A 24640-nucleotide genomic window follows, 5' to 3' on the forward strand; every position below is an offset into this window, starting at 1 on the left:
CAGATGGAACATGGGCAAGGGAGTCTCCTGCTGATTACTACATACGAGCCCCTTCTTAGCTGATGAATCACTATTCTATCCCTGCTGATGAACACCACTTGGGGAAACACTGAAGTTAGCAAACTATGAGACTGAGTTTATGTCAGGAAGGGACCCACAAGAGGAAAAAAATACTTGACTCATCTTCACCAACCTGCCTGCTGCAGATACATCTTTCTGTTACTGTATCAGGCACAGTGACCCATTGCAGAATCATTGTAGGAATGAAACCCTTCCTTCACATTAATAATGCTTTACATAGTATAGTTTGTGTGCTATCAATGGCATAGACTTCAAGCAGATCTAGCAAATCAAGACTGGATGTCCTTGAGACACTATGGGACATCAACAACAGCAGAATCGTACTCCAATAAAACTTGTAACCTCATGGCCCGGTTTATTCCCCAACTCTATGATTTCCATCAAACCAAGGGATCAATGGAGAGTGCATAATGTTATGCGAGGAGCAGTATCAGGTGCACTTAAAAATGAGGTATGAGACTGGTGAAACTACAAACAGGACCTACTTGCATGTCAAGCAGCATAAGCAGCAAGTGATAGACAGAGCTAAGTGCTTCCACAAATAATGGATTAGATCTAAACTCTGCAGTCCTGTCACATCCAGCCATGAATAGCAGTGGATGAGGAGGCTCCACATATCTGCCAGTCATTAATAATGGTGGAGCGCAGCACATTAGTGTAAAAGATAAGGCTGAACATTTACAACGATTTTCAGCCAGAAGTGCTGAGTGGATGGTCCATCATGGCTTCCTCTGGAGGTTCCCAGCAAAACAGGTGACAGTCTTCAGCCAGTTCAGTTCACTCCATGTGAAATCAAGAAACAGATGATGGCACTGGATACTGCCAAGGTTGTGAATCCTGACAACATTTCAGCAATAATAATGAAAACTTGCGTTCCAGATTTATTGCATCACAAGCTAACCTGTTTCAGTATAGTTACAGGCCTGGCATCTACTCAACAATGTAGAAAACTGTCCAGGTGCCTGCTGGACATAAAAAAGCAGAACAAATCCAACCTGACCAATTACTGCCCCATCAGTCTACTCTCAATCATCAGTGGAGAGATGGTAAATATCATTAACACTGCCAATAAACAGCACTTGCTTAGCAATAACCTGCTTAGTTTTGATTCCACTTGGAATACTCAGCTTCTGACCTCAGTGTAGCACTGGTCCAAGCATGGTCATGAGTTGAACTCCAGAGGTGAGGCCTGAGTAATTGCCCTTGACATCAAGGCTGCAAGTCTATGTCCAAATGCAGCAACACCAACTAGGTTTGGGCTAACAAGTGGCAAGTAATTTTCATGTCAGACAAATGCCGGCAATGAGCATCTCCAACAAGAGAGAGTTTAACCTTCACCCCTTGATATTCATTGATATTATAATTATTGAATCCTCCGCTATCAATATATTGACTCGAAGCTGAACAGGTTTAGCCTTATAAATAACACAGCTGCAAGAGCAGATCTGAGATTAGAAACCTTGCAATGAGTAACTCACCTCCTGTCTCCGCAAAGCCTGTACGCCATCTACAAGGTACAAGTCAGGAGTTTGATGGAATACTCCCATTTGCCTGATAAGTGCAGTTCCAACTATTTTCAAAACATTCGGTACCATCCAGGCCAAAGCAGCCCAATCAATTGACACCAAGTCAACAAATATGCAGTTGCTACATCACCAATGATGAATAGCAGTAGTGTACATTAGGTACAAGATGTATTGCACTAAGGATCCATAGACAGCACCTTCCAAGCCCATAAATGCTTCCATCTTGAAGGACAAGGGCAGCAGGTATATGGGATCACCACACCTCCAAACAACTCACCTGATTTGAAAATATGTTATTGTCCCTGTCACTGGGTCAAAATCCTGGAACCCCTTCTCTAATAACATTGTGGAATACCTAAAACTCAACACTATCTTCTCAAGAATAAATAGAACGGATAATAAGTACTGATCGAGCCAGTGATGCCAGATCCCCTGAATGACTAGAAGTAATGTGGTGTGTTGAGTTCTGTAGGTGGTTAGGTGTATTCTGTTTTGTAGTGTGATGGCATGGTATATTGAGTTTGGTACTGTAAATTACATTTCTGATTTGGTGAATCATGTTTTGGCAGTGTGATATACGCCTTATGTTTCGTAATGTGATAACATAAAGCATCGTGATTCGGTACTAGCAACAAACGCTTTAGTAACCAGCACCTAGTGGACCTGCAATGTACTGACTGATCAATATTCCAGTTGATCAAGTGGTCCCCTAAATGTAAATACACACACTAAGTAACAGAAACATGATGCAGGGACAACATACATCACCGTTATACTTTATTTATTGCATAAATCAATTAATGCAGCTTTGTTTTAAAAAAAATCTTACCGGCGGAGAGCCTTCTCACTCGCACCCTCAATTGACTAGTCGGAGATTGCGATAATGCAGTAAACTTCTGATATTTTAGGGGTGTGTGTGTGTATTTGTGTCTGTGTGTGGGTGTATATGTTGGTTTATCAAGAACTTCCGTCTTAAGGTGTCAGGTAAATCAGAAGTTGAACACAAAATATTTTGACATGGAGTGCAATGCTTGATAGTGGGAGAATATGTTTGATGGACCATGATAAATGTGTTATGTTTTGTTGTGTGATGGTATAGTATATTAGAATCCCTATTGAATGGTACAATACACTAGTGTTCCCCTACACTGTGGAAGATAATGCAGTCTAGTTAATAGACGTTATATTGACAGTTCTGCACCTTGTGCTACATGTGTTGAAAACCATTTGCTGGTCTCATACTATTACACTAAGATCTTCTCATTAAACTATTTTTGCAAGCTTCCATCAGCATTTCAAACAATGAGCCAATCATGATGCTCAGTGTCCAGATGTTCAGGCTATTGTAGGATGGCTGGCTGTCCTTAAAGCTTGTTATAGAAGAGAACAAGTATGTTGTAGCAGAAATAGCATTTACAGCACTATTCAGTCACATTAATCCAAGTCCATGTTTATGCACTTGTGATCTTCCTCCTCCTGGTCTTCATCTCACTCCAACTCAATCATTCTGTTACTTACCCCCTCATGTCCTTATCTATCTTCCTGTTAAACATATCGAAACTCTGTCTCAAATATCAGTGATACTGAAATCCGTATTCCAGCCATGCTATGGAAGAATAATTTGACCTGAATTCCTATCCGATTTATTAACTGTGACTTTTTTTGGTGGCTGTATTTTCTCCTCACTGCAGTAGGAAACAATCAAAAACAAGTTTGTAAAACCCATGATTAGGTATTCCATCAGCCTTCCCCTTCCTAGAGAAAAGCTCTAGCCTTTGCAGTATTTCATGAGAACTTAGTTCTGATCTCATTCTTGTAAATATGTTTCTCCTTCTTCAGAATCTATATTCTCTTCATGATACAAAGTCCAACATTGTTGTGATAAATCAATGATCTTTTTTGGAAAAAAAGCAAAGAGCAATGATGGTGGTGTTTAAGATTGGACCATAAGCGACTGGAATAATTTTTAGATATTTGAGCTGTATTCTGAAGTTTCCATCTAATTGAAATAGCTGGGCTATTTTGGTGGGCAGTTTATTTATTCAGTGTTTGGATGCAATGTTGTTATCTGTAGTATTCCTCATGGTGCTTAATGCTAGCGGATAGTCTTTGGTCTCAATGCTAATTTAATGCTGAGATTTGTGATGGATCTATTGGTCAGATTAGGTTTTTATCAGATTGTATTTATTGTCACGTGTACAGAAGTACAGTGAAACATGAGCACATCTGATTGCAATATTGCTGTCACATTTTTCGACTCAGTCATATATTCATATGTGGTGGGTTATTGATTCAAGACCAAGCTTTAACCATAGAGTGTCAAATACATTGAGAGAACTGCCATTTTGCACTCATACATCAATACTTTCAGGGACCCTGGAAGAAACTGCAGAGGGTCATGTGCAGTATGTGGAAACCGAAGAAATAAGATTGAACAAAAATACCTTACCTGTGAGGAATTATTAATAACAATGTATATGCATCAAATATGCCTTTCAACATGATTGCATTACTGACAGCTCTATACTCAGTTCTATGATGTTATGTTACTTCCAAAATGACGGCCTTCTTGCTCTTCTTTACTAAGTGAATCATGTGGTGCACTGATAAGTTCTGGGTTCAAATCCCATCTGTCCAGAAGTGTATCATAACCGAAGAGTGTGTTGCTGGAAAGGCATAGCAGGTCAGGCGGCAACTGAGGAGTAGGAGAATCGACGGTTCGAAATTCCTGATGAGGGTTTATGCCTGAAACATTGATCCTCCTGCTCCTCAGATGCTGCCTGACTGGCTGTGCTTTTCCAGCACCACACTCTTCGACTCTGATCTCCAGCATCTGCAGTGCTCACTATCTCCCTGTATCAGAACCAGTTGATTTAAAGAAAATATAATACAGAAGCTGTCATCAAGTCTAAACTTGAGATTAGAAAATCTAGCTTGCTTCATTTAAAGAAAAATACAAAGAAAATCCATTTTCTCGTTGTACCATTTTATTTTCTATTCTCTCAGATTCACTTTCTTTCACAAATGTTGACATCTGTTTGTTTTCTTCTTGGGAATTAGTCCAATCTTTACAGCTCGTTTGTGGATGAATTGACTGAATACCAAACTAAGAGTGTTCTTGCTACCCCCATAATGAATGGTAAAGAGATGGTCGCTGTCATCATGGCAACTAATAAAACGGATGGAACTTATTTTACTGAATACGATGAGGATGTAAGCCTTTTTTCGTTTATACTTTGGAGTAGATTGATATATAGTAAAATTATGTTTGCAACAATTCACTGATCAATGGTCAATTCTTTTTCAGATTTTCTTGAAGTATCTCAACTTTGCCTCCTTGAACCTCAAAATCTATCATCTGAGCTACCTTCATAACTGTGAAACAAGAAGAGGCCAGGTAAAAATTCCTTTGGGATACCATAGATGTTGGCATATTAGTCGATCTTTGAAGATTGGAACAATCCCTCCAAAAATTGGCACAGTGACTCAGTGGCTAGCACCACTGCCTCACAGCACCAGAGACCCGGGTTCGATTCCAGCCTCGGACGACTGTCTGTGTGGAGTTTTCACATTCTCCCTGTGTCTGCATGGGTTTCCTTTGGGTGGTCTGGTTTCTTCCTGCAGTACAAAGATGTACAGGTTAGGTGAATTAGCCACGCTAAATTACCCGTGGTGTTCAGGGATGTGTAGTTTAGGTACATTCGTCAGGGGTAAATGTAGGGTCAGGGAGTGGGTCTGGGTGGGTAACTCTTCAGAGAGTCAATGTGGACCTGTTGAGCTATAGGGCCTATTTCCTCACTGTTAAAAAAAACTGAGGTTGACTTGCACGCCGAGTGTAAATTAAAATGCCAGTATGGGTGTGGGTGATTGTCATTTGAAATGCCACCAGCATCCGATGCTATCAATGGACATGTTCTAAGCTTATGGTCATCTTCACAACACAATCTGCATTGCCTGTTTGATTCCTTGCACTCTTCTATAAGGGACTAGTAAGTAAAATGTTATGATTTGGAGATGCCAGTGTTGGACTGGGGTGTACAAAGTTAAAAATCATACAACACCAGGTTATAGTCCAATAGGTTTAATTGGAAGCATGAGCTTTCAGAGCGCTGCTCCTTAATCAGGTGGTCCGATAGCTAGTGCTTACAATTAAACCTGTTAGACTAAAAGATGGCGTTGAGTGATTCTTAACTTAGTAAAATGTTAGGTTGACTAATACCTTCATAGCATGTCATGTGGCCAAAAAGGGGTGTCAACTTAAATGCTGAGTCTGTGCATAAATTGAAGGGAAATAGGGTTGTCTTATCCACCAAGTCTTATACAATATTATTTTGGTAACTGGATATTTGAAATATATCTACATGACTGAGGGATAGTTTAGGATATCTGATGAGATTATGACAAGTTTGCTGTTTGTGGTCAGAAAAATACATTGTGGATTCTTTTTTTTACAAATATAGAAGAAAACTCAATCGAATTGGACGACATAACAATTTTTACAATGACGAAGGTAGCTATGGAAAATCCTTCATTTTACATCCTGGAATGTCAATGACATGGAATGTAAGCCCTAAGATTGCGCAAAAGTATTCAATATACACCCAGCTCAGCAACTATGGAAAAATGAGCATTTCTATTTTGGCAGCCTCCCAGTTGGAATAGTAGGCCTTTTGAACCCTGACATAAATAACATTTTCATTCCAAGTTTTGCTAATCTTCCTTTATTCCTGAATGCCCTTATTTGTTAAGTGAGTATCAGTCTCCACGTTTACACTCTGGCCTTGGAATTTGATGTTGCAAAGTTTTGGATTTACCCTTACTTTCGAGGAGGTGAGGTACCCAAAGACACTGATATTGAGCCTCAGCTGTCATTTTAATTGTGTCAAATATAGAGTAAAATCATGTAGCTGTTAGTGTCACAGCATAATTTATACAGAGGGACTCTGAAATACTTTTGTTCTTCAGTGCCCCCAATCACCCACAGCCATTACTTTCTCATTGCATTGTACTCACTGTGATGATTCCTACGTCTGTAATATGTTATTTCACACTTGGTCCTGTTGGTAGTATTTGAGTTAAAAATTCAAATCCTGCACCTGATATACAATCTTAATACAATTGAGAATACAATCTAGGCTGTCACTTCAGTACAGCCTGGGGGGATGTTGCACTGTGAGAGGCACTAAGCTTTATTTTGAGAGATTAAACCAAGTTATTGTCTCTCTGCTCATGTGATTTGAAGTGAAGGCATGGTACCATTTAAAGAAAAACAGAAGCATTCTCCTGCTGCCCTGGCCCAAAATAATCTCTTAACCAAAACCACTAAAAATAGAGCCCCAGGGTAGTTATCTCAGAGTTCGTCAGGCCTTGCCTACATCAAAACAATGATTACATTTAAAACAATTTGCTTTGAATGTGAAGCATGTTGGAACATTCGGAGGTGATGTAAGGCACTATGTAGAGTCACAAAGTCAACTAGTTCCACTTGCCTATGTCTTCCACTAAACTTTTCCTGTTCATATGTCAATTTGTCTTTTAAATGTTGAAATTGTACTAGCATCTAGCAGTTCCTCTGGCAGTTTGTACCACTCTGTGTGAAAACGTTGCCCCTCACATCCCTTTTACACCTTTCTCCTCTCACCTTAAAAATAACTGCAAGTTCTTTCTTGTTGAATGTTAAACTGCAAGTATCGTTATTCTATCTATCCACTTAAACTACACCCATTTGTAATTTTATGCTCTGACATCAGAAGAGCCTGTCATTTCCGCCATTACAGAAATGTCTATTTATCCTCATTCTTTGCTTCATACCATCCAGTTTTCTAAACAACAATGAAGATAACTCCTACATGTGATTCCAGACCCACAGCAATGTGGTTACTCTCAACTGCCCTCTGTGCCATTATGGATGTGCAAGATTACTCCCAATTAAGAACAATGTTTCAGGTCCAGTGACCCTTCCTCAGAACACCTCAGATTTACAGCATTTCGGTTTTTTGAAAACAGCTAACAATCTTTTCATAGAATCATTGAACAGTACAGCAAAGGGGGAGGCCATTCAGCCTCTGAGTTGAGCTTGCATTTTGAAGAGCAATCCCACTTTCAGGCTATCTCTCTCTCTCTCTCTCTCTCTCTCTGTATATCTATATCCCTGCAATGTCTTCTCTTTCCAATATTTACCCAAACCCTTCCAGAAAGCTGCTATTGATGCCACTTCCTTACCAGGCAATATATCCTAAATCCCAACTGGGGTAAGAAACATTTATTTGTCTCTGGTTTATTCACCAATTAGTTTAAATCTGTGATCTCTGGTTCTCAGCTTTTCACCTCTGGGACCAGTTTCACTTTATGTACACCACCTAGACTTTTCATCATTTAAACATTTTAAAGTTCCTTCGGAATTTTATTTTTATTTATTCATGAGATGAGAGCTCACCCATCTCTACTGCCTGTCTCGAATTGCCCAGAGGACAGATAAGAGTCAACCATATTGCTTTGGGTCTGGAGTCACATGTGGGCCAGACCAGGTAAAGATGGTAGTTTTCTTCCCTAAAGAATGTTAATGAACCAAGTGGATTTTTTCCAAAATCAACAATGGATTCGATGGTCATCATTAGACTCTTAATTCCAGATTTTGTTCTGTATTGAATTGAAATTTCACCATCTGTCATGGCACAATTGGAAATAATGACGATACCTGGGTTTCTGGATTAACATTTAGGTGATAATACCATTCGGCCATCTAAAAATGTGTGTTAGCTGGATATTCATTTACCTTACTTTATCACCAGCCTTGGTGACTGTCAAAGCATTTCAGGATTTTAGGTACACAAGATAGAATTTGAAAGTTATCACACCCAGTCACAGCAACTGATGGAGTCTTGGGACAAAATATTGCTGCCAGTATAATATGACCAGAGCATTCTCTATGTGTTAGCCCATATAACATATACCACAAAGATTGGGTTCTTGTTGAAACAGATGTCTTGAGGTTTAACAGCACGAACCATTGACATTGCGATAAGATCTCAGATGTCCTTTAAACATGTGTATGATTACATAGAGCAAAGATACAGGAATTGCAAGCTTGTTGTAACTGTTACTACGACTACTGAAGGAGAGGCAATATCTTTTTGCTGGAATGTCGGTGATGTCATTTAACTGGCATTTATAGACTGGGATCCATGTGAATTGTATTGAATTGATTTAAATTTATTGTCAAGTGTACCGAGGCAAAGTGAAAAGCTTTGTCTTGCGAGCAATACAGGCAGGTCACATAGTTAAGTAGCATAGATAGTAAATAACAGGTAAACAGTGGCAAAAACAAGAACACAGGTACAGGCTAATGTTAAGAGTTTGTGCGTCCATTCAGTATTCTAACAACAGTAGGGTAGAAACTGTTTTGAAACCGGCTGGTGCGTGTGTTCAGGCTTTTGTATCTTCTCCCTGATGGTAAAGGCTGTAGAAAAACATTGCCAGGGTGGGATGGATCTTTAATAATGCTGGTGGCCTTTCCTTTATTAATAATTATACCAACAACCATCAGCCCTCCAAACTATGGGGCCCAAAGCAGAATCAAATTTGGCCCTAAGTCGCATGAATATTAACTGGGTAAACTACCAAAGCCTGAAATGAAAACAGAACATGCTGGAGGAACTCAGCAGGTCAGCAGCATTTGTAGAGAGTTAACCTTATTGAGTTTGATAAGACTCTTCATTGGGATCAAATGAACAATGGGCTGTTTGCTTTACTGACGGTGAGCCCATGATATAAATGAGGAGGGTGAGGGGTTTTTAGAGGGAAGAGGGGTGGGAAAATCAGTGGGGTACTATTCTATCAGGAAAGCATTTCTGCTCCTCTTGGCTCCATTGTAATGATTTGCAAAAATATATATACATTTATATTTGTAAATATGTGTTAACTGTGAATGCTGCTGAGGCAACAGATGCCATTGATAACTGAAGGAACCCTGTACAGCCCTTCTCTTCTTAATTTGCCAGAGGTGTTCCCTAAACAGGCACTAGACACCAATGTTAGGTGATCATCCTAATTTGTCATTGTTTTGTCTGTTTTATCCCTGGAAATTAGGCAATTTGCATACAAGTAATGACCTGAATCTGTCATTCAGGGAACCATTCTTCCTGAACACATCCTTGTGAGAAAATGAATTACTGGTGATGTTTAATTCTGAAGATAGGACAGAAAACGCTGCAAATACTCAGGCAGCATCTGTGAGGGAAACAGAATCAACGTTTCACGTCATGAGCTCTCATTAGAACTGGGAAATTTTAAAAGATCTAATAGTTTTTATGTGCAAGCAGAGGTGGGGCAAGTAGGGAAAGAAGAAAAGGGAAGGAAGCAATAGGGTTGAAGATGCGAAATTATTTGATGAGCAAGACAATGGTTCAGCTGAGGCAGAGGGGAATGAAAAACAGACAAGAAATGGAGGATTGTCCCTGGGGAAAGAATAAATGGAGAAAGCAGGATCATTACAAATGGCTGTTGACTGAAGAAGTGAGGTTAAAGGTCATGATCAGAGATTGTTCAACTCAGTGTTGAATCTGGAAGGCTGAAACGTACTGAACTAAAAGATTAAGTAGCCTTTCCTGCACTTAGACTGGGCATCATTGGAATAGTGAAGGAGGTTGACCACATGGAGGTCAGAATGGGAACTAGAAGAAAGAATTAAAATCATAAGTAATTGGAAGCTTAGAGTAAGGTTTGCAGACTGAATGAAGTTGTTAAACATTTGCCTTCCCCAGTGTGGCCATGCGTTATGTTCTGAAGTGTCAGACATTCCAAAGGCCCTAAGTGTTCGGTGATAATTACTGACTCAATGTACCATATGATTTACAGACTGCCAGTCTTTCATAAATTTACCACTAAGTCTCTGCACATATGCTTGTGGCAATAAACGTCTGGGCACGAATACTAGATCTAGTGAAGAAGACCTGTATAAGTCCTGAATCCAGTGAAGAAGATCTGTATAAGTCCTGGATGACTTTATGGCCAATGATCTACGATGTCTCTTTCATGCTGAAAATAGTGTATCTGACACTGATCTTTTGTCAAACCCTTAAAGTCACAAACATTTTGTATTCTCTAAAAAAAGACACAAGAATGGATGGCTGAAAATTGTGTTATTTGCAAGATGACCAAAGTCATTAATCATCCATACTCTGCCAGGATCTGTACTCTAAATATAGGTTGTAGGTAGGAAAAAGACATCAGTCATAACCAGGGCATTGGATTCTGTCCTGCTGTAGTAGGGTTGGGAGCTAGGCCCCAGGCTGGGTGTGTGGACAGGGAATAGCTCAGAGGCTCTGCCCCTGCCCCTGCCCCCAGAGAAGAGTTCAATAATTCTTCAACATGTTTTCCTCCTTCACAACAGTTGGATTGACATTAAAATTCTTGGTGTCCCAGATACATTACCGACCTGTTCTACACATGATACCTGCAGTTCCTTATAGTTCTAGCAGCTAATATTTGAACAAAGAACCTGTTCAGTGACTATGCACAGCAATCACTATGACCCTACTTCTACAATAAATAAGCCTTGCTCCCTCTTGTCTTTCATTGATGGGATGAGAATATTCCAGGCATGCCCCTCATTTATTGTTCATTATTAATTTCCCATCACTAATTGCCTTTCTGAAAGTGATAATGAGCTACCAAATCAAACCTCTGAAGTCCATGTGGTGCAGGTACATCCACAGTGCTATTAGAGAGGGAATTCCAGAATTGTGACATGGCAACGGAGAAGGAATGATGATATATTTTCAATGCAGGATGATCTGTTAATTAGAGGAGAAGTTTCAGATGCTTGTCTTTCCATGTATTTGCCTGTCTCCTTCCAAGTGATAGAGGTTGCAGGTTTGGAGGAAGCTCTTAAAAAAAAAGCTTAGTGATTTGCTACAGTACATCTTGGTATTGGTAAACATCCCTTTTCTGTGAACCACTCATGGGCAGCTTAAATGCTTAAGGTGGTTGATATGGTGTCAAATCAGAGGACTGTTTTGTTTTGGATGATGTCAAGATTCTTGCATATCATACTCCTGGCTTGAGCCATGTATGTGGTGAACTGCTTTGATGAGTTACTCATGACAGAGTTCTCACCTTCTGACCTTCTATTGTAGACAAGATATTTATATGGCTGGTCGAATTAAGTTTCTGGTAAATGGTAACCTTCAGGACGTTGAAGTCAATTAAAGTCAAGGGGAGATGGTTAAATTCTCTCTTGGTAGAGATGCTCTTTGCTGTGCATTTGTATGATGTGAATGTTACTTTCATGAAGGCTGAGTTAGCATTTGATGAATTGCAAATGTGAAGGGGCACTGTACAAGCATCCCCATTTCTTGCCTTATGATCAAGGAAAGATCATTGATGAAGTGTTGGAGATAGTTGAGCCATGAACCACACTCTGAGGAACACCTGAGTGATATCCTGAAGCTGAGACAATTGATCTCCAACAACCACAAGCCATCTTTCTTTGTGTTAGGTCTGACTCTGAGCAGTGGATGATTTTTCTCCTGATTACCAGTTAATTCAACGTTTGATGCTGCTTGAATATCAGAGGAAGTTACTCTCACCTCAGCTTATGGAACTGGAATACCTGGGAAATGCTTCAGACATGTACAACTTTGTAATTTCTCCAGAAGATCCTGAACTGTTAACATAGCTACCTGGCTTGTTTACTCCTGAATAACATGAGCTCAGAATGTTACTTGTTGTGCTATCCTCCATGGTGTTGATATGTCCTCACAAAAATACTGAATAGTCCCTTAAATTTATTGATAGCCTTTTCTGAAGTTCTAATGTAGGAAACACTGACACTCTCATGGTGTGTCATGGAAGGGTCCATTTCAAGATATTAATGAGATGAGTGAATTAATAGTCAAAGTTACGGTCTTAGTTCTCAGCTACAGTGTACACTTCACTGCATTCCACAGCTAACTTAATGACCTTATGCCAATATTTCTTTGTTATTTATAGGTCTATGAATCTATCTCCATTCTGTTTTTCTGTGAAAACATCTTAGTTAAGTCCTGTATTCAGTTCTGTGCTGCATTTGGAGAAAGCAAATTAATCAAAGCACAAAATTAGCTGCTTTATTGGGGAAGCAAATATGTCCAAGGCAGCATCATGAACTTGAGTGCATCAAATTTGTTTTTTAATGCATCTGCTGTAAATGTACCATTGCTATTCCATCTTACTCCACTAATAAGGCTGGGAAGAGGACACCCTTGGATCTAAGTCACCAATCCCTTCTCAAGAGCAACTAGGGACGGGCAGTAAAAGCTGCCCAGCCAGCAATGCCCATGAGTAAATAAAGAAAGAATAATGATTGTGCTCCTCTTGAAACTTGGTTCATTGCAGTTCCACTGCCTCGTGTGATGTCTTATGCTAATATGACTTTATCTCTTCTACTCATGTAGGTTCTTTTATGGTCAGCAAACAAAGTATTTGAAGAACTGACAGACATTGAGCGACAGTTTCACAAGGCTCTTTACACAGTCCGAGCCTACCTGAACTGTGAGAGATACTCAGTAGCACTCCTCGACATGACGAAGCAGAAGGTTTGGTTCATGTTTCATGTATGACTCTTGATCTAAGTACTTTATCCTTGTGAATCACTAGGTCAGATCCAGGTTATTGCAGAAAATAATTGGGTGGCATATACTGAATATTGGCCTCCAGTATTGTTTTAGATTAGATTACTTACAGTGTGGAAACAGGCCCTTCGGCCCAACAAGTCCACACCGACCCACCGAAGCGCAACCCACCCATACCCCTACATTTACCCCTTACCTAACACTACGGGCAATTTAGCATGGCCAATTCACCTGACCCGCACATCTTTGGACTGTGGGAGGAAACCGGAGCACCCGGAGGAAACCCACGCAGACACAGGGAGTGAACAAATTGCAACAACTGAAAGGTTTCTTTGCATTTCCAATGCAATTTATTGTGGACTTTTTGACACTCCAGTGATTTGATTTCACAGTTTTCTTGACCACTGGACATGCAGGAGGAGTACTACTTAAAATGAACAGTTTGGTCATCAGTAATCTGAACTTAATTTGTTGGCTTTGTTGATTGTTTTAGTGCCTTGAGTGTATTTCCTTGTTTCAAGCCACTTTTTTCTGCCGGTCAGGAAATTTGAGACCCAGTAGCCTATTCTAAAGTGATGCTCAGACAGACCACTACAAGGACAGTAACTCTTAAAGGGAATGAAAACAGGTTGGGGACAATCACCCAATTAAGAGATCTTGATACAAGTGTGTGCAAGACAAAACATAAAACAAATATTTAGAAACACTAATTTTACTCGAGGAGCATGATTTAATAACCACAATTAATTCCAAGATACAAGCTGGACTTCACTAGGAGTGAAATACTCAAGGATCTATAGGATCAGTGGATGGAACATGGAAATTGGGAAAAGAAGGTTAAAAAAAAAACACAATTTGAGCAATCAAAAGAGAGGACCAAAATTGTGGCCCCAATGTGGAAGTGCAAACTAAATGGTTGGGCACATAGTTTCTCACCATTTGTGTTAATTGCCATGATTTAGGTGTTGGGACCTTGGACCCAGAATATGGAGCACAAATTACAAACCAGAGTTTTAGTAAGGATGGTCCGTTACTGAAAACTTAACAAACAGTAAAAGTACTAGTCTCAAATTTGGGTTATGCTTATAGACTTCCTGACCGTAATCAAGTATTGATGGAATATATAATTGTGGTGATCAGGGAAACCTTTAACATAAAAATGGGACTTAATGGGAAGTTTTAATTTTTACACAGACTGGGAAAGGCAGAACAGCTCATACTGCACTTGTCTAGTTTCATTTTCTGATGCTTTTGAAAATAGCAGACTGAGGGGAGAACCTGACAGAGATCTTCACAATTATGAAAGCATTGATAAGGTAGACATTGAGAAAATATTTCCACTTGCAGTTGCGAACAATAGAATATGGTCTGTCAATATAAGACAGTCACTAATAAATATAACAAGGAATTAAGGACAATAACTTCATCCTGTGAATAGTTTATGGAGCTCACTATCAAAAGGGAGAGGTCAGATGAATTGATGGATACACGGAGAATGTAGATAAGAATATAAGGGAGAAAGAATTAAAAGGATATGACAATAGGGTTAAATGAAAAGAGATAGGAGTAGCCTAATTTGGATCATAAATATCTCAATTCTTTCGACTCGTATCCCTTTAGACCTTAAAATAATAAATCTCTGTTGACCTCAGTCTTGAAAATAGTAACCTGACATCCTTGGTTCACTAAGGGAAAGAACTCCAGATTTCCACAACATTTTTTTGAACAAAAACTTCCAATTCATTCCATCCAATGGAATTATTTCATAATTTTAAACTCCACAATTATGCTGATTTCACCACCCCCAAAGCTCAAGGGAATGCAAGCCACATTTATAGAACTTATGCTCATAATTTAACTATTTAAATACTGGTATCATTCTGATGTGTCTGTGCCATAAACCTTCCAATGGAACCTTGCCAAGGTGAGGCCAATTTAATGTCATACATCAGATGGGATCTGATCAAGGACCTGACAAATCACCTCCTTCCCTTAATATTGCAACTTGCCCGATAAATGATAACATCTATTAGTCATTTTGATCATGTCTTTTGCATGTTTTTTGGCATTTCAGTGGGGATTTCGTAAATCCCTTTGCTTCTCCATTGTTCTTAGACTTGATGTCATTACAAAAATATTCTGATTCGATTTTGTTCTTTTGAGAGTGGATAATCTTTTCCTTTTCCCACAAGGAATTCCACACAGTTTTGATCAGTCACTTAAATTTATGATCCAGATCCCATCAGCATTACTTTCGGTGACTACTAATGTTCCCAGCTCCAAACTTGGATACATGACTTAATTTCCTGTCACCAAATTCACTGACATATAGGGGAATACCTGAAAGCCTCTCCTTCCCTCTCTTTGCAAGCTAAGCCACTTCTACTTGAGTTTAGGTGGCTCGCCAGCTAGCTACAAGATGTGACGCCTATGTTAATGATGCATTTGATACAATTAGCAGCTTGGTGAATGTAGATGAGGCAGTAATTTGATTGGTTATTTTGTACTACAAAGTCAAGCATTGCTGGAAAAAAGCACATTTGATCAAAATGTTTTGTCTTGCCCTCATCAGGACATCTTGCAAAAATATCAAATCAAGGGGAAAAACCAACATTCACATTGCATGAGAGGAGAATGCTGATTGGCTGCCAGGAGAACTTTCCTCGAGGCACTGGTAGAGGCACTGCCCTGGAGAATGCACTCATTAATGCTGTTTGACAGTTAACAGCCAGGCTTTGTTTAAATTTAAACCAGACAGGTTGACATTAATTGGTCAGAGTATTGCACTGACAAATGAGCCACCAAATGGCAGAGACCTGTTTAGTTGAGTTGAAACAGCCACAGCATTTGGACATGTTCTTCTTGTCTACGAAGAACAGGGCCCTGTGCATTAAATAAGTAGTTTCCAGTACACATAAGTGTGCCACACTGTAACCTGACTGACCATTCTAATCTGGTTTTCAGTGTAATTCTTTAGGATTATCCAGTAAATGTTATCCAATTGCAGAATCATATCTAGCATTCATCACTATGTTGCAGGCCTGGGTTAGTTGGGTGGGGTCAATACCTTGTTTGTTGCAAAGGGATCTGCTGTTCAATGCAGTTTGCTAGTCTTTGGGACATATGACCAACATACCGGCATCGCACTTGCATTGAAATTCATATAGCACATTACTCTTTGTATGGCAGGTAGAACGTCTTGCTGGTTTATTGTCATCATCCTGTTAATAGCAAATGCTACTCGTGTTGCTCCTATATAATAGCACCGTGAAATAGCTAGCTTCACCTGTTGCTCAAACATTTGACGTATGTTACCTTTCAAGGTAATCTAAGGTAGACAGGATACTTCTCAGGGCCAAGAATGATTAGAATAGCTATTTTCCTGCAGGGTGGCTTTAGTGTGCCCTATTTCAGCATCAAGCTTGCAGGCTGAACAAACAACTCAGGCCCTACTGAAAAAGTTTTTAATAAGACCAATCCCAATTGTACACTGACTAGAGAAGATAGATTTGCAGTAGAATGCAAGTTCCTGACCAGTTTCTGAATTAGGATATTGTGGAAAGCAAGCTCATTTGACTGGCTTAATTTCATCTGGAAATGTCAATGTCCTTTGGAACTAAGACAATTAAAGCAGATCTTACATATTGCTGTGGATTCAAAAATATCACGTGTTACCATAAATATGTAAGAGGTAGGAGGTTAGGTGTCATCTCAACGATGACGTATTTCACTGTTGTCAGAGCTGACAGGTACAGCATAAGCGAGTTGTGAAGTCAATGACAAGCCTTGACACTGGCATCCCAGACTGTGCCAGCAATTCTGAGGCTGACACTTTTCTGCACTTAATCCCAATAGTCAATGCCTGTTCCTTGGGGGATATGCTGGTGAGAACATAAACACGTTTTATCCCCTTCATGTGGGGTGGGGCAACAGGGAGAAGTGGATTGGAGGCAAAGGCAGGAGAGATGCTTTCAGTGGTAATCCCCTTGCCCTTTTTCCATGCCCTGATTACTGGTCAACTGCACCCTGGCACATATTTGTCTGACTGTGTGTTGTTCTCTCTGCTCAGATAAACCAATGAATTTTATAACAATTGTGTTTTATAATAAGTGAATTGACCAATTCTTATTTCCTTTGCAGGAGTTTTTTGACCTGTGGCCTATACAGATGGGAGAGGTACCTCCTTACCAAGGTCCCAGAACTCCTGATGGCAGAGTATGTTTTAACCCAGTTCAATGTGAACGTTCAAGGACTCTGATTAAAAAAAGTGTAGCATGTTCATAACCACAGCAGAAGTAACTTCTAGTCAAGAAATACAGTCATTGTATTTGCAACAGAAAACCACAATGAGCAGATATATTGATTAGATTCCCTACAGTGTGGAAACAGGCCCTTCGGCCCAACAAGTCCACACCGACCCGCCGAAGCGCAACCCACCCATACCCCTACATATACCCCTTACCTAACACTACGGGCAAATTTAGCATGGCCAATTCACCTGACCCGCACATCTTTGGACTGTGGGAGGAAACCGGAGCACCCGGAGGAAACCCACGCAGACACGGGGAGAATGTGCAAACTCCACACAGTCAGTCGCCTGAGGCGGGAATTGAACCCAGGTCCCTGGCGCTGTGAGGCAGCAGTGCTAACCACTGTGCCACCGTGCCGCCCTAAGCAATAATATTGACTAGAACTCCCGTGTTCATTTTGAAATCAATATCATCAAATCTCTTTTTGTCTAATCAAGAGGTCACTCAACGCTCTGTCTTAACAGCTGATAGTACAGCCCTCTCTCAGCAGTGCATGAGGAGCATCAGCTTTGGTTTTGCATTCATGTGTCTGGGATGGGACTTGAACACAGAATCCTCAGGCAGGAACCTTTCAATCTTGCTCAGCCCTCTGCATGAGGCACTCATTTAATAGACTGTTAACTCTCTGACCAATTAGGGATGGCAGAGGTGCATGTGGAATAGAGTTTGGGGAAAAGGGGGGTGCCAATCAGAAGACCCATGGAGGACTGAGCAGCAGCCCTGGGGGAGGGGGGTGGTGGTGTGGAGGTCAACACTGCACTGTGTGAGACTGAATGAGAATGAATAGAGGGGCCCATTAAAAAAAGGGTGAGGGAAGACTGTTTGAACAAAAGGTCTCAAATTGTCAGGGCCATTATTGTGGTGGAGGGCAGCCTCCTTATAATTGTGTTTGACCGCATTATAGCACTTTCCACCTTTGGGAACATTGAGAGCAACCTCACCTCTGACCTCCCTCTGTGAAGCCACCTCGAAAGCATTGCTGAGCTCTGGACACCCCTTGCGACCTGTGTGCTGACAGTGAGAGCAGGACAGCCTAGCCTACTGCCTTCAGAAAAAGCCCATGGAGGAGGCCTTCCAGAGGCACAGCATTCTAAATTTCCACAATCTCTTTCCCCATCCTCCATTTCACCAGCTTCACTTCCATGGGTTTGGGAACATACTGGACACTGACTCAGAAGGCAAGAGTGATCACAATTGAGCCAAGGCTGTCACAAACTGTTGCAGGTTATAAAAGAATGGTGATAGGTAGCACGTCATTATTGTCAAGAGTTTCATCTATATTGTCAATTCATTATCTATATTCTTATTCTGTAGGAAATAATCTTTCACAAAATCATCGACTACATTCTACATGGAAAGGAGGAGATTAAAGTCATTCCGTAAGTTTTCAATGGTATCCCAATTGAGAATTATTTCTCCAGTGATGTAATCATTCAGATGCAGAATTTGTGATTTTCTCTGTATTTTCCCTAGAACTCCACCCGCTGATCATTGGGCCTTGGCCAGCGGATTACCAACGTATGTTGCAGAGACTGGCTTAGTAAGTTCTGCTTTCAGAGCTGTTCAAACATTTTATTAAAGGAGATAAGTTGAAAATGTTCTGGAGGAGGGCTTTGAGATTGAACCTCAGGATAAGGGACTATCAACTTCTTAGGTCAGAGAAGCACTTACTGGGTTGAACATTGTTCGGTGTTCCTGAGGGAACCTCAGTATTGGAATGTAATGCCCCCCAAGAGGTAGGTTCAGATGTGGGAAATGGTGGGGGTTAGATGGTGGGAGAGGGTGCATGTTATTGGCCAGGATGGTGCAGAGTGAAGATTCTTTGTACTTCCTTTAACTTTCACCAGGGCAGAAAGGGCCAAGGATGAGCCTCCTGCCTCAACGTCAGTTGAGGCCCCTTTAATACGCCCCAATCATGTCTCATTCCACTACCACTGAGGGTTTAACACAAGGCATAGAGGTTTGTGTCTTAATTGGTGGGTGGGAAAGGTTCCTTTATTTGGGCAGTGCAATGACCACCGGAGAGGGTGCAGGAAGCTACACAAGAACCACGGGTGAACCTATCTAGTTGCTTTAATGTATAGATACCCCCAAATCCACCACACTCCACCCCGACCTTGGCAGAGTTTCCATGCTTGACTCCGATAGCCCCTCCCCAATCATCATCCTCCTGGACTCCACACCTACAATTATGTTGGCTTTGTTAGTGGAGGACCACCATAGTTAGCAACTCTCAAAGGCAGGACATTCTCCTGATGCTAGGACTGTTTGAGGAAATTCCTCTTAAGGGATCCAGTAGGCTGAAGTAACTGAACAGTAGGAAAATTCCAGATCAGGCCTTTCTTGGGAAAGTGACCACAACTGATTTGTCACTGTTTACCCAGCCAGAGGATCCTATTGTGACTATCAAAGGCTGCCCAAAATTAAAAATGAGGGTTCTATCTACAAAATACATAATATTGTTACTGAAAGATTTTGCAGTTGTCAAAAAAGAATGAGTGTTAGGAAGTGGCAGATTCTCGTGAAAGGATGTGAGATTCTTCATGATTCTTTCCAAACTCTGGGAATGCTGAGAAAAACAATTTGGATAGGACAAGATGTTCAGCTGGAAAATCTCCCAGTTTCCAATTTTATGCTTTCTTCCTTGGAGCGCCTGATCTATCAGCAGAGATGAGGACATGCTACGGCTAAAGATGTTGCTAAGAAGATCGCAAAATGACTCCCTTTCCAACTGTGCTTATTTACTCTATGGAGAGGATTAGAAACCCTTTCTGGATTCACCAGTGACAAAACCTCAAAATGTGTGGGGAATGGCATTCTTCCCTGTCGCTTAATCTCTCCTGACTTTAAAAAGCATTCTCTGAATGATTTTCCTCCAATAATATGGTCTGAATTATTTATCTTCACAGATCTGCAATATCATGAATGCAGCAGCAGATGAAACATTTAGCTTCCAGGTAAAAGACCCATTCATTTAAAATAAAAACCTTTCAATATTAATATTCCAGGTACACAAAATGACAAAGCATCGACTGGATGATTCTGTTCAGTTTAACCAAATCTCAATGTAATAACTATTGTGCTTCAAATTCTCCGAACCAGAAAAAACTGATCTAAAGTAATTGCTAGATTGATAAATATTGAAAAATCCTCTTGACACCTGTAAAGAATGTGGATGGGGCCAATTATCAGTTGAGAAGAACATTGGGAATGGAGTGAGGTGACAACACTGTGTGGAGTGAGGAAGTAGAAGGTGGATGGAGGTGAAAGGAAGTGAGACAGATAGAATAGAGTGAGAAGGTGCGGATTGAACTGAGGTGAAGGGAAGTGAAGTTGGTCAGAACAAAGTGGAGGGTGGATGGGCAGAGTGGACTATGACAGAGTGAGGTGATGTGGCACAGAAACAGAATTTGCTGGCTGCTTGGCCAGTAACACTGATGGCAGGCTAGTCTGTCTGGAGGGTGTTCCTCCATGATAATGACCCTCCGCCACCCTTCCAGTGGTCTCTGGATGGAAACGCTGATTTATCTGAGGCACTGCAGTTTTAGGCATTCTGGAGCTGCCTAGCTCAGAACAGTGATGGGTGAGGAAGTGGGGGGCAGAATGGGAAGGGGAAGAGGGTGACTTCACTAGAAGGATTTTTGAAAAAGCAGAAATCAAAATTGTTTTGTCAGACCTTGTGGAGTACTCCTGTACTTAATTGCTCCACAGAATACAGGGATAACAGCTTTCTGTTCATCTTGGCCTTTGTCTGGAATGAAGAGCACATTTCAGCTTGTTCTGTTCTAAAGTAGTAATTGTGGATCAGTGTGCACCACAGGACCCTATACTTCACATTTAGAGGGGTTACCACACGTATCAGGTGCTTGGACAGCAGTGGCCAGGCAGTAATCCATTCCACCCCGTTTCAGTGTTTGCAGTGTTTGCCAAGTAGCTAAGTTTGTAGACTTTACTGCATTTGCTGTGAGGCCATTTGAAAGGGCAGTTAAGAATCAACCACATTACTGTTAGTCTGCAGGCACTTGTGGACCAGTCTGGGTAACGACGACAGATTTCCTTCCCTAAAGGGCAATAGAGAACTATTTCTGAATTTAACAACAATCAGTGATCGTTTCATTGTCATAATGTAAATCACACCATCTGCTGGTGTGGGATTTGAAACCACGACACTAGTCTTTTCCTCTGGGTTAATGGTCCAGCTACATTATTGCTGTGTCACCATCACCCATGTTTGAAAGGTATACAGAGAAGTTGGGAAGGTGAGCCTAATCGAACAACTAGAAATGAGCTTCTTGGATTGAATAGGCTTCTTCTGTTACTTATGTCTGTTATCTCCGATATCTCTCGAACCAGGGATCATAGTCTAAGGATACAGGTTAAGCTATTTAGAACTGAGATGAGGAGAAATATCTTCACCAAGAGTGTGGTGATCCTGTGGAATTCTCTGCCACAGAGAATGCTTTCAAGAAGCAATTAGTGTTTGGGCTAAGGAGATCAAAGAGTATGGGGAGAAAGTGGGAACAGGAACTAATTTGATCCTGACCATACTGAATGGTGAGGAGAAAGTGAGGACTGCAGATGCTGGAGATCAGAGCTGAAAATGTGTTGCTGGAAAAATGCAGCAGGTCAGGCAGCATCCAAAGAGCAGGAGAATCAACGTTTCGGGCATGAGCCTGAAGAAGGGCTCATGCCCGAAACGTCGATTCTCCTGCTCTTTGGATGCTGCCTGACCTGCTGCGCTTTTCCAGCAACACATTTTCAGCTCATATTGAATGGTGAAGCAGGTTCAAAAGGCTGAATGGCATTCTCCTAGTATATATGTTTCTTCCTGTGCCCCAGAGAAACAATAGATCTATTCAATCTGTTTGGTGATGTCATAACAAACCTCTGGAGCAGATGGGACTTGACTCCAGGCCTCCTGATTCAGAGGAACAGATATATCCACTGCACCACAAGAAGGCCTCTGAGCAACAGTCTATCACTGTTGAAGTACTACACCTGAGCTCTACTCACCTGTATCTGTAGATTATTATTCATTTCAATGCAGGATTGTGAATGGAATTTCAACCATTGTGCATTGGAGAGAGAGAGAGATCAGGACCTGTTATGTTCTTATGTATTGTATGATTGTGACAATTCTCATGTCTTTAAAAATATGTTTATTCCTCACATGCAGACTGAACCCTTGGATAGTTTTGGATGGACGATCAAAAATGTCCTTTCAATGCCAATTGTAAACAAGAAAGAAGAGATTGTCGGAATTGCCACATTTTACAACAGGAAAGATGGGAAACCTTTTGATGAAATGGATGAAGTTCTTATGGAAGTAAGCCTCACACTCAGTGGCTTTTAACCTTATTCAGGCAAAGTAATTGAAATATTGACCATTCATTGCGTGCAGGCCTGCCTCTCATTTGCTTTTGTCTCTTGTTTCAGTCCCTGACCCAGTTCCTAGGCTGGTCTGTTCTCAACACCGATACATACGATAAAATGAACAAGCTTGAATACCGGAAGGATATTGCTCAGGGAATGGTGCTATATCATGTAAAATGCAACAAGGATGAAATACAAAATATACTGGTACGTCTTTGCCTGAGAAATAGAGTCATCGTTATTTCAAACAAAAGTATAAAATATCCTTTGGGCGTGAGTGGCAACATAGAGGATTTCAGAATAATCATCACATCCAATGTCTCGCACTGTTACCAGATGGTATTCCAGTTCTTTCTGCTTTAGATCAGCATGGTGGGCAGAGAGCAATGGTAATATCCCCACCTTTGAGCGAGGAGACCCGACTTCACTTGTTCCAGAGGTGTGCAATACCATCTCTGAACAGGTTGATTGGGGAAAGCTTTTTTAGTGCACCCAAATGAAATAGTTTGTTAAATGACTTTTTTTTCTCCAGAAGACTACATCCATTTGCGCTGTCACAGCTTGTAAAACCAAAGCACCAAATGGATGACATAACTCTTTAGACAACCAGTATGAAAGTGCTATCTCCAGAATGCAAACATTGTTTCTGGTTACCTGCCATTTCTAGATAAAGGGCAAAATGTTCCTGTTTGTAAAATCTGGAGCTTCCAGCACACAGCTGCCTAAAGATAAGACAGTCAACTACTTTAAGATATTTTATAATGAAGCAGTTGTTTAGGTACGATATAATAACCAATTAGGTAGGAAAGGTATATAACCTATGAGAACAGTTTCCTTCTGTGTCTTCCTCTATCTTTCTTGCTCCATCTTCCAATTGAAGAAAGCAACAGTCTGATAAACACACCGAACCTGAGGAGAAGAAACTGCTCCCTGTATCTGAGCACTGATACTCTTTCTAGGGGTTGGAAATTTACCTCCTCAATTTCTTAGCTGAATTCCTCCATCCAATGGATACCGGACAAGTATCCAGATAACAGCATGGTCAACTCTTAGATGAGGTTATATTCTGCAAGGGACATTTCCTGGCTCATTTGAGTAACTTACTTTGATAATAAGCCACACCAAGTGCCATCCTACCAACTGGTTATGTCAACATGGAAGCCTGAGACAAGTGACCCAGATCTTTCAATAGACTATCCATGTGTATTTTAGGAGAGAGAGAGAAAAACCAGGTACTCTGCTGAGGTGGTCTTATGCTTTGCATATTGATTCTTATTAAGTATTCCTATACCTATTCTAAAAAGTATCATTTAATAAAGGGCCAATTGCTTACATGCTGTTAGAATTATTATAGAATCACTACAGTGTGGAAACAGGCCATTTGACCCAACAAGTCCACACTGACCCTCCAAAGAATATCCCACCTAGATCCATTCCCTTAACTAATGCACCTAACCTACATATCCCTGAACACTACGGGCAATTTAGCTTGGCCAATTCACCTAAACTGCACATCTTTGGACTCTGGGAGGAAACTAGAGCACCCGAAGGAGAAACCCGCACAGACATGAGGAGAACATGCAAACTCTACACAGATAGCTGCCCGAGGCTGGAATCAAACCTGGGTCCTCAGTGTTGTGAGGCAGTAGTGCTAACCACTGAGCCATCACTCTGCACCAAAGTGTGAAGTAGCAAACTGTGGCTGTAGAATCATAGACCTGAACCAGAGTTCTCTATC

General features: G+C 40.8%; 1 protein-coding gene across 1 annotated transcript in view; it reads left to right on the top strand.

The window, feature by feature from the left end:
- The window catches only part of LOC132833454 (rod cGMP-specific 3',5'-cyclic phosphodiesterase subunit beta-like), a 72153-nt gene that overhangs the window by 9800 nt on the left and 37713 nt on the right, over window positions 1-24640 (top strand). Inside the window, exons 2-10 of the mRNA XM_060851763.1 lie at window positions 4668-4820; window positions 4915-5004; window positions 13043-13183; window positions 17360-17434; window positions 18844-18908; window positions 19003-19069; window positions 20439-20486; window positions 22706-22855; window positions 22966-23109. Of these exons, the coding sequence (XP_060707746.1) occupies window positions 4668-4820; window positions 4915-5004; window positions 13043-13183; window positions 17360-17434; window positions 18844-18908; window positions 19003-19069; window positions 20439-20486; window positions 22706-22855; window positions 22966-23109 (933 nt within the window). The remainder of the gene's footprint in view (window positions 1-4667; window positions 4821-4914; window positions 5005-13042; window positions 13184-17359; window positions 17435-18843; window positions 18909-19002; window positions 19070-20438; window positions 20487-22705; window positions 22856-22965; window positions 23110-24640) is intronic.

The sequence above is a fragment of the Hemiscyllium ocellatum genome, chromosome 36 (genome assembly GCF_020745735.1).
Source record: "Hemiscyllium ocellatum isolate sHemOce1 chromosome 36, sHemOce1.pat.X.cur, whole genome shotgun sequence".
NCBI lineage: Eukaryota > Metazoa > Chordata > Chondrichthyes > Orectolobiformes > Hemiscylliidae > Hemiscyllium > Hemiscyllium ocellatum.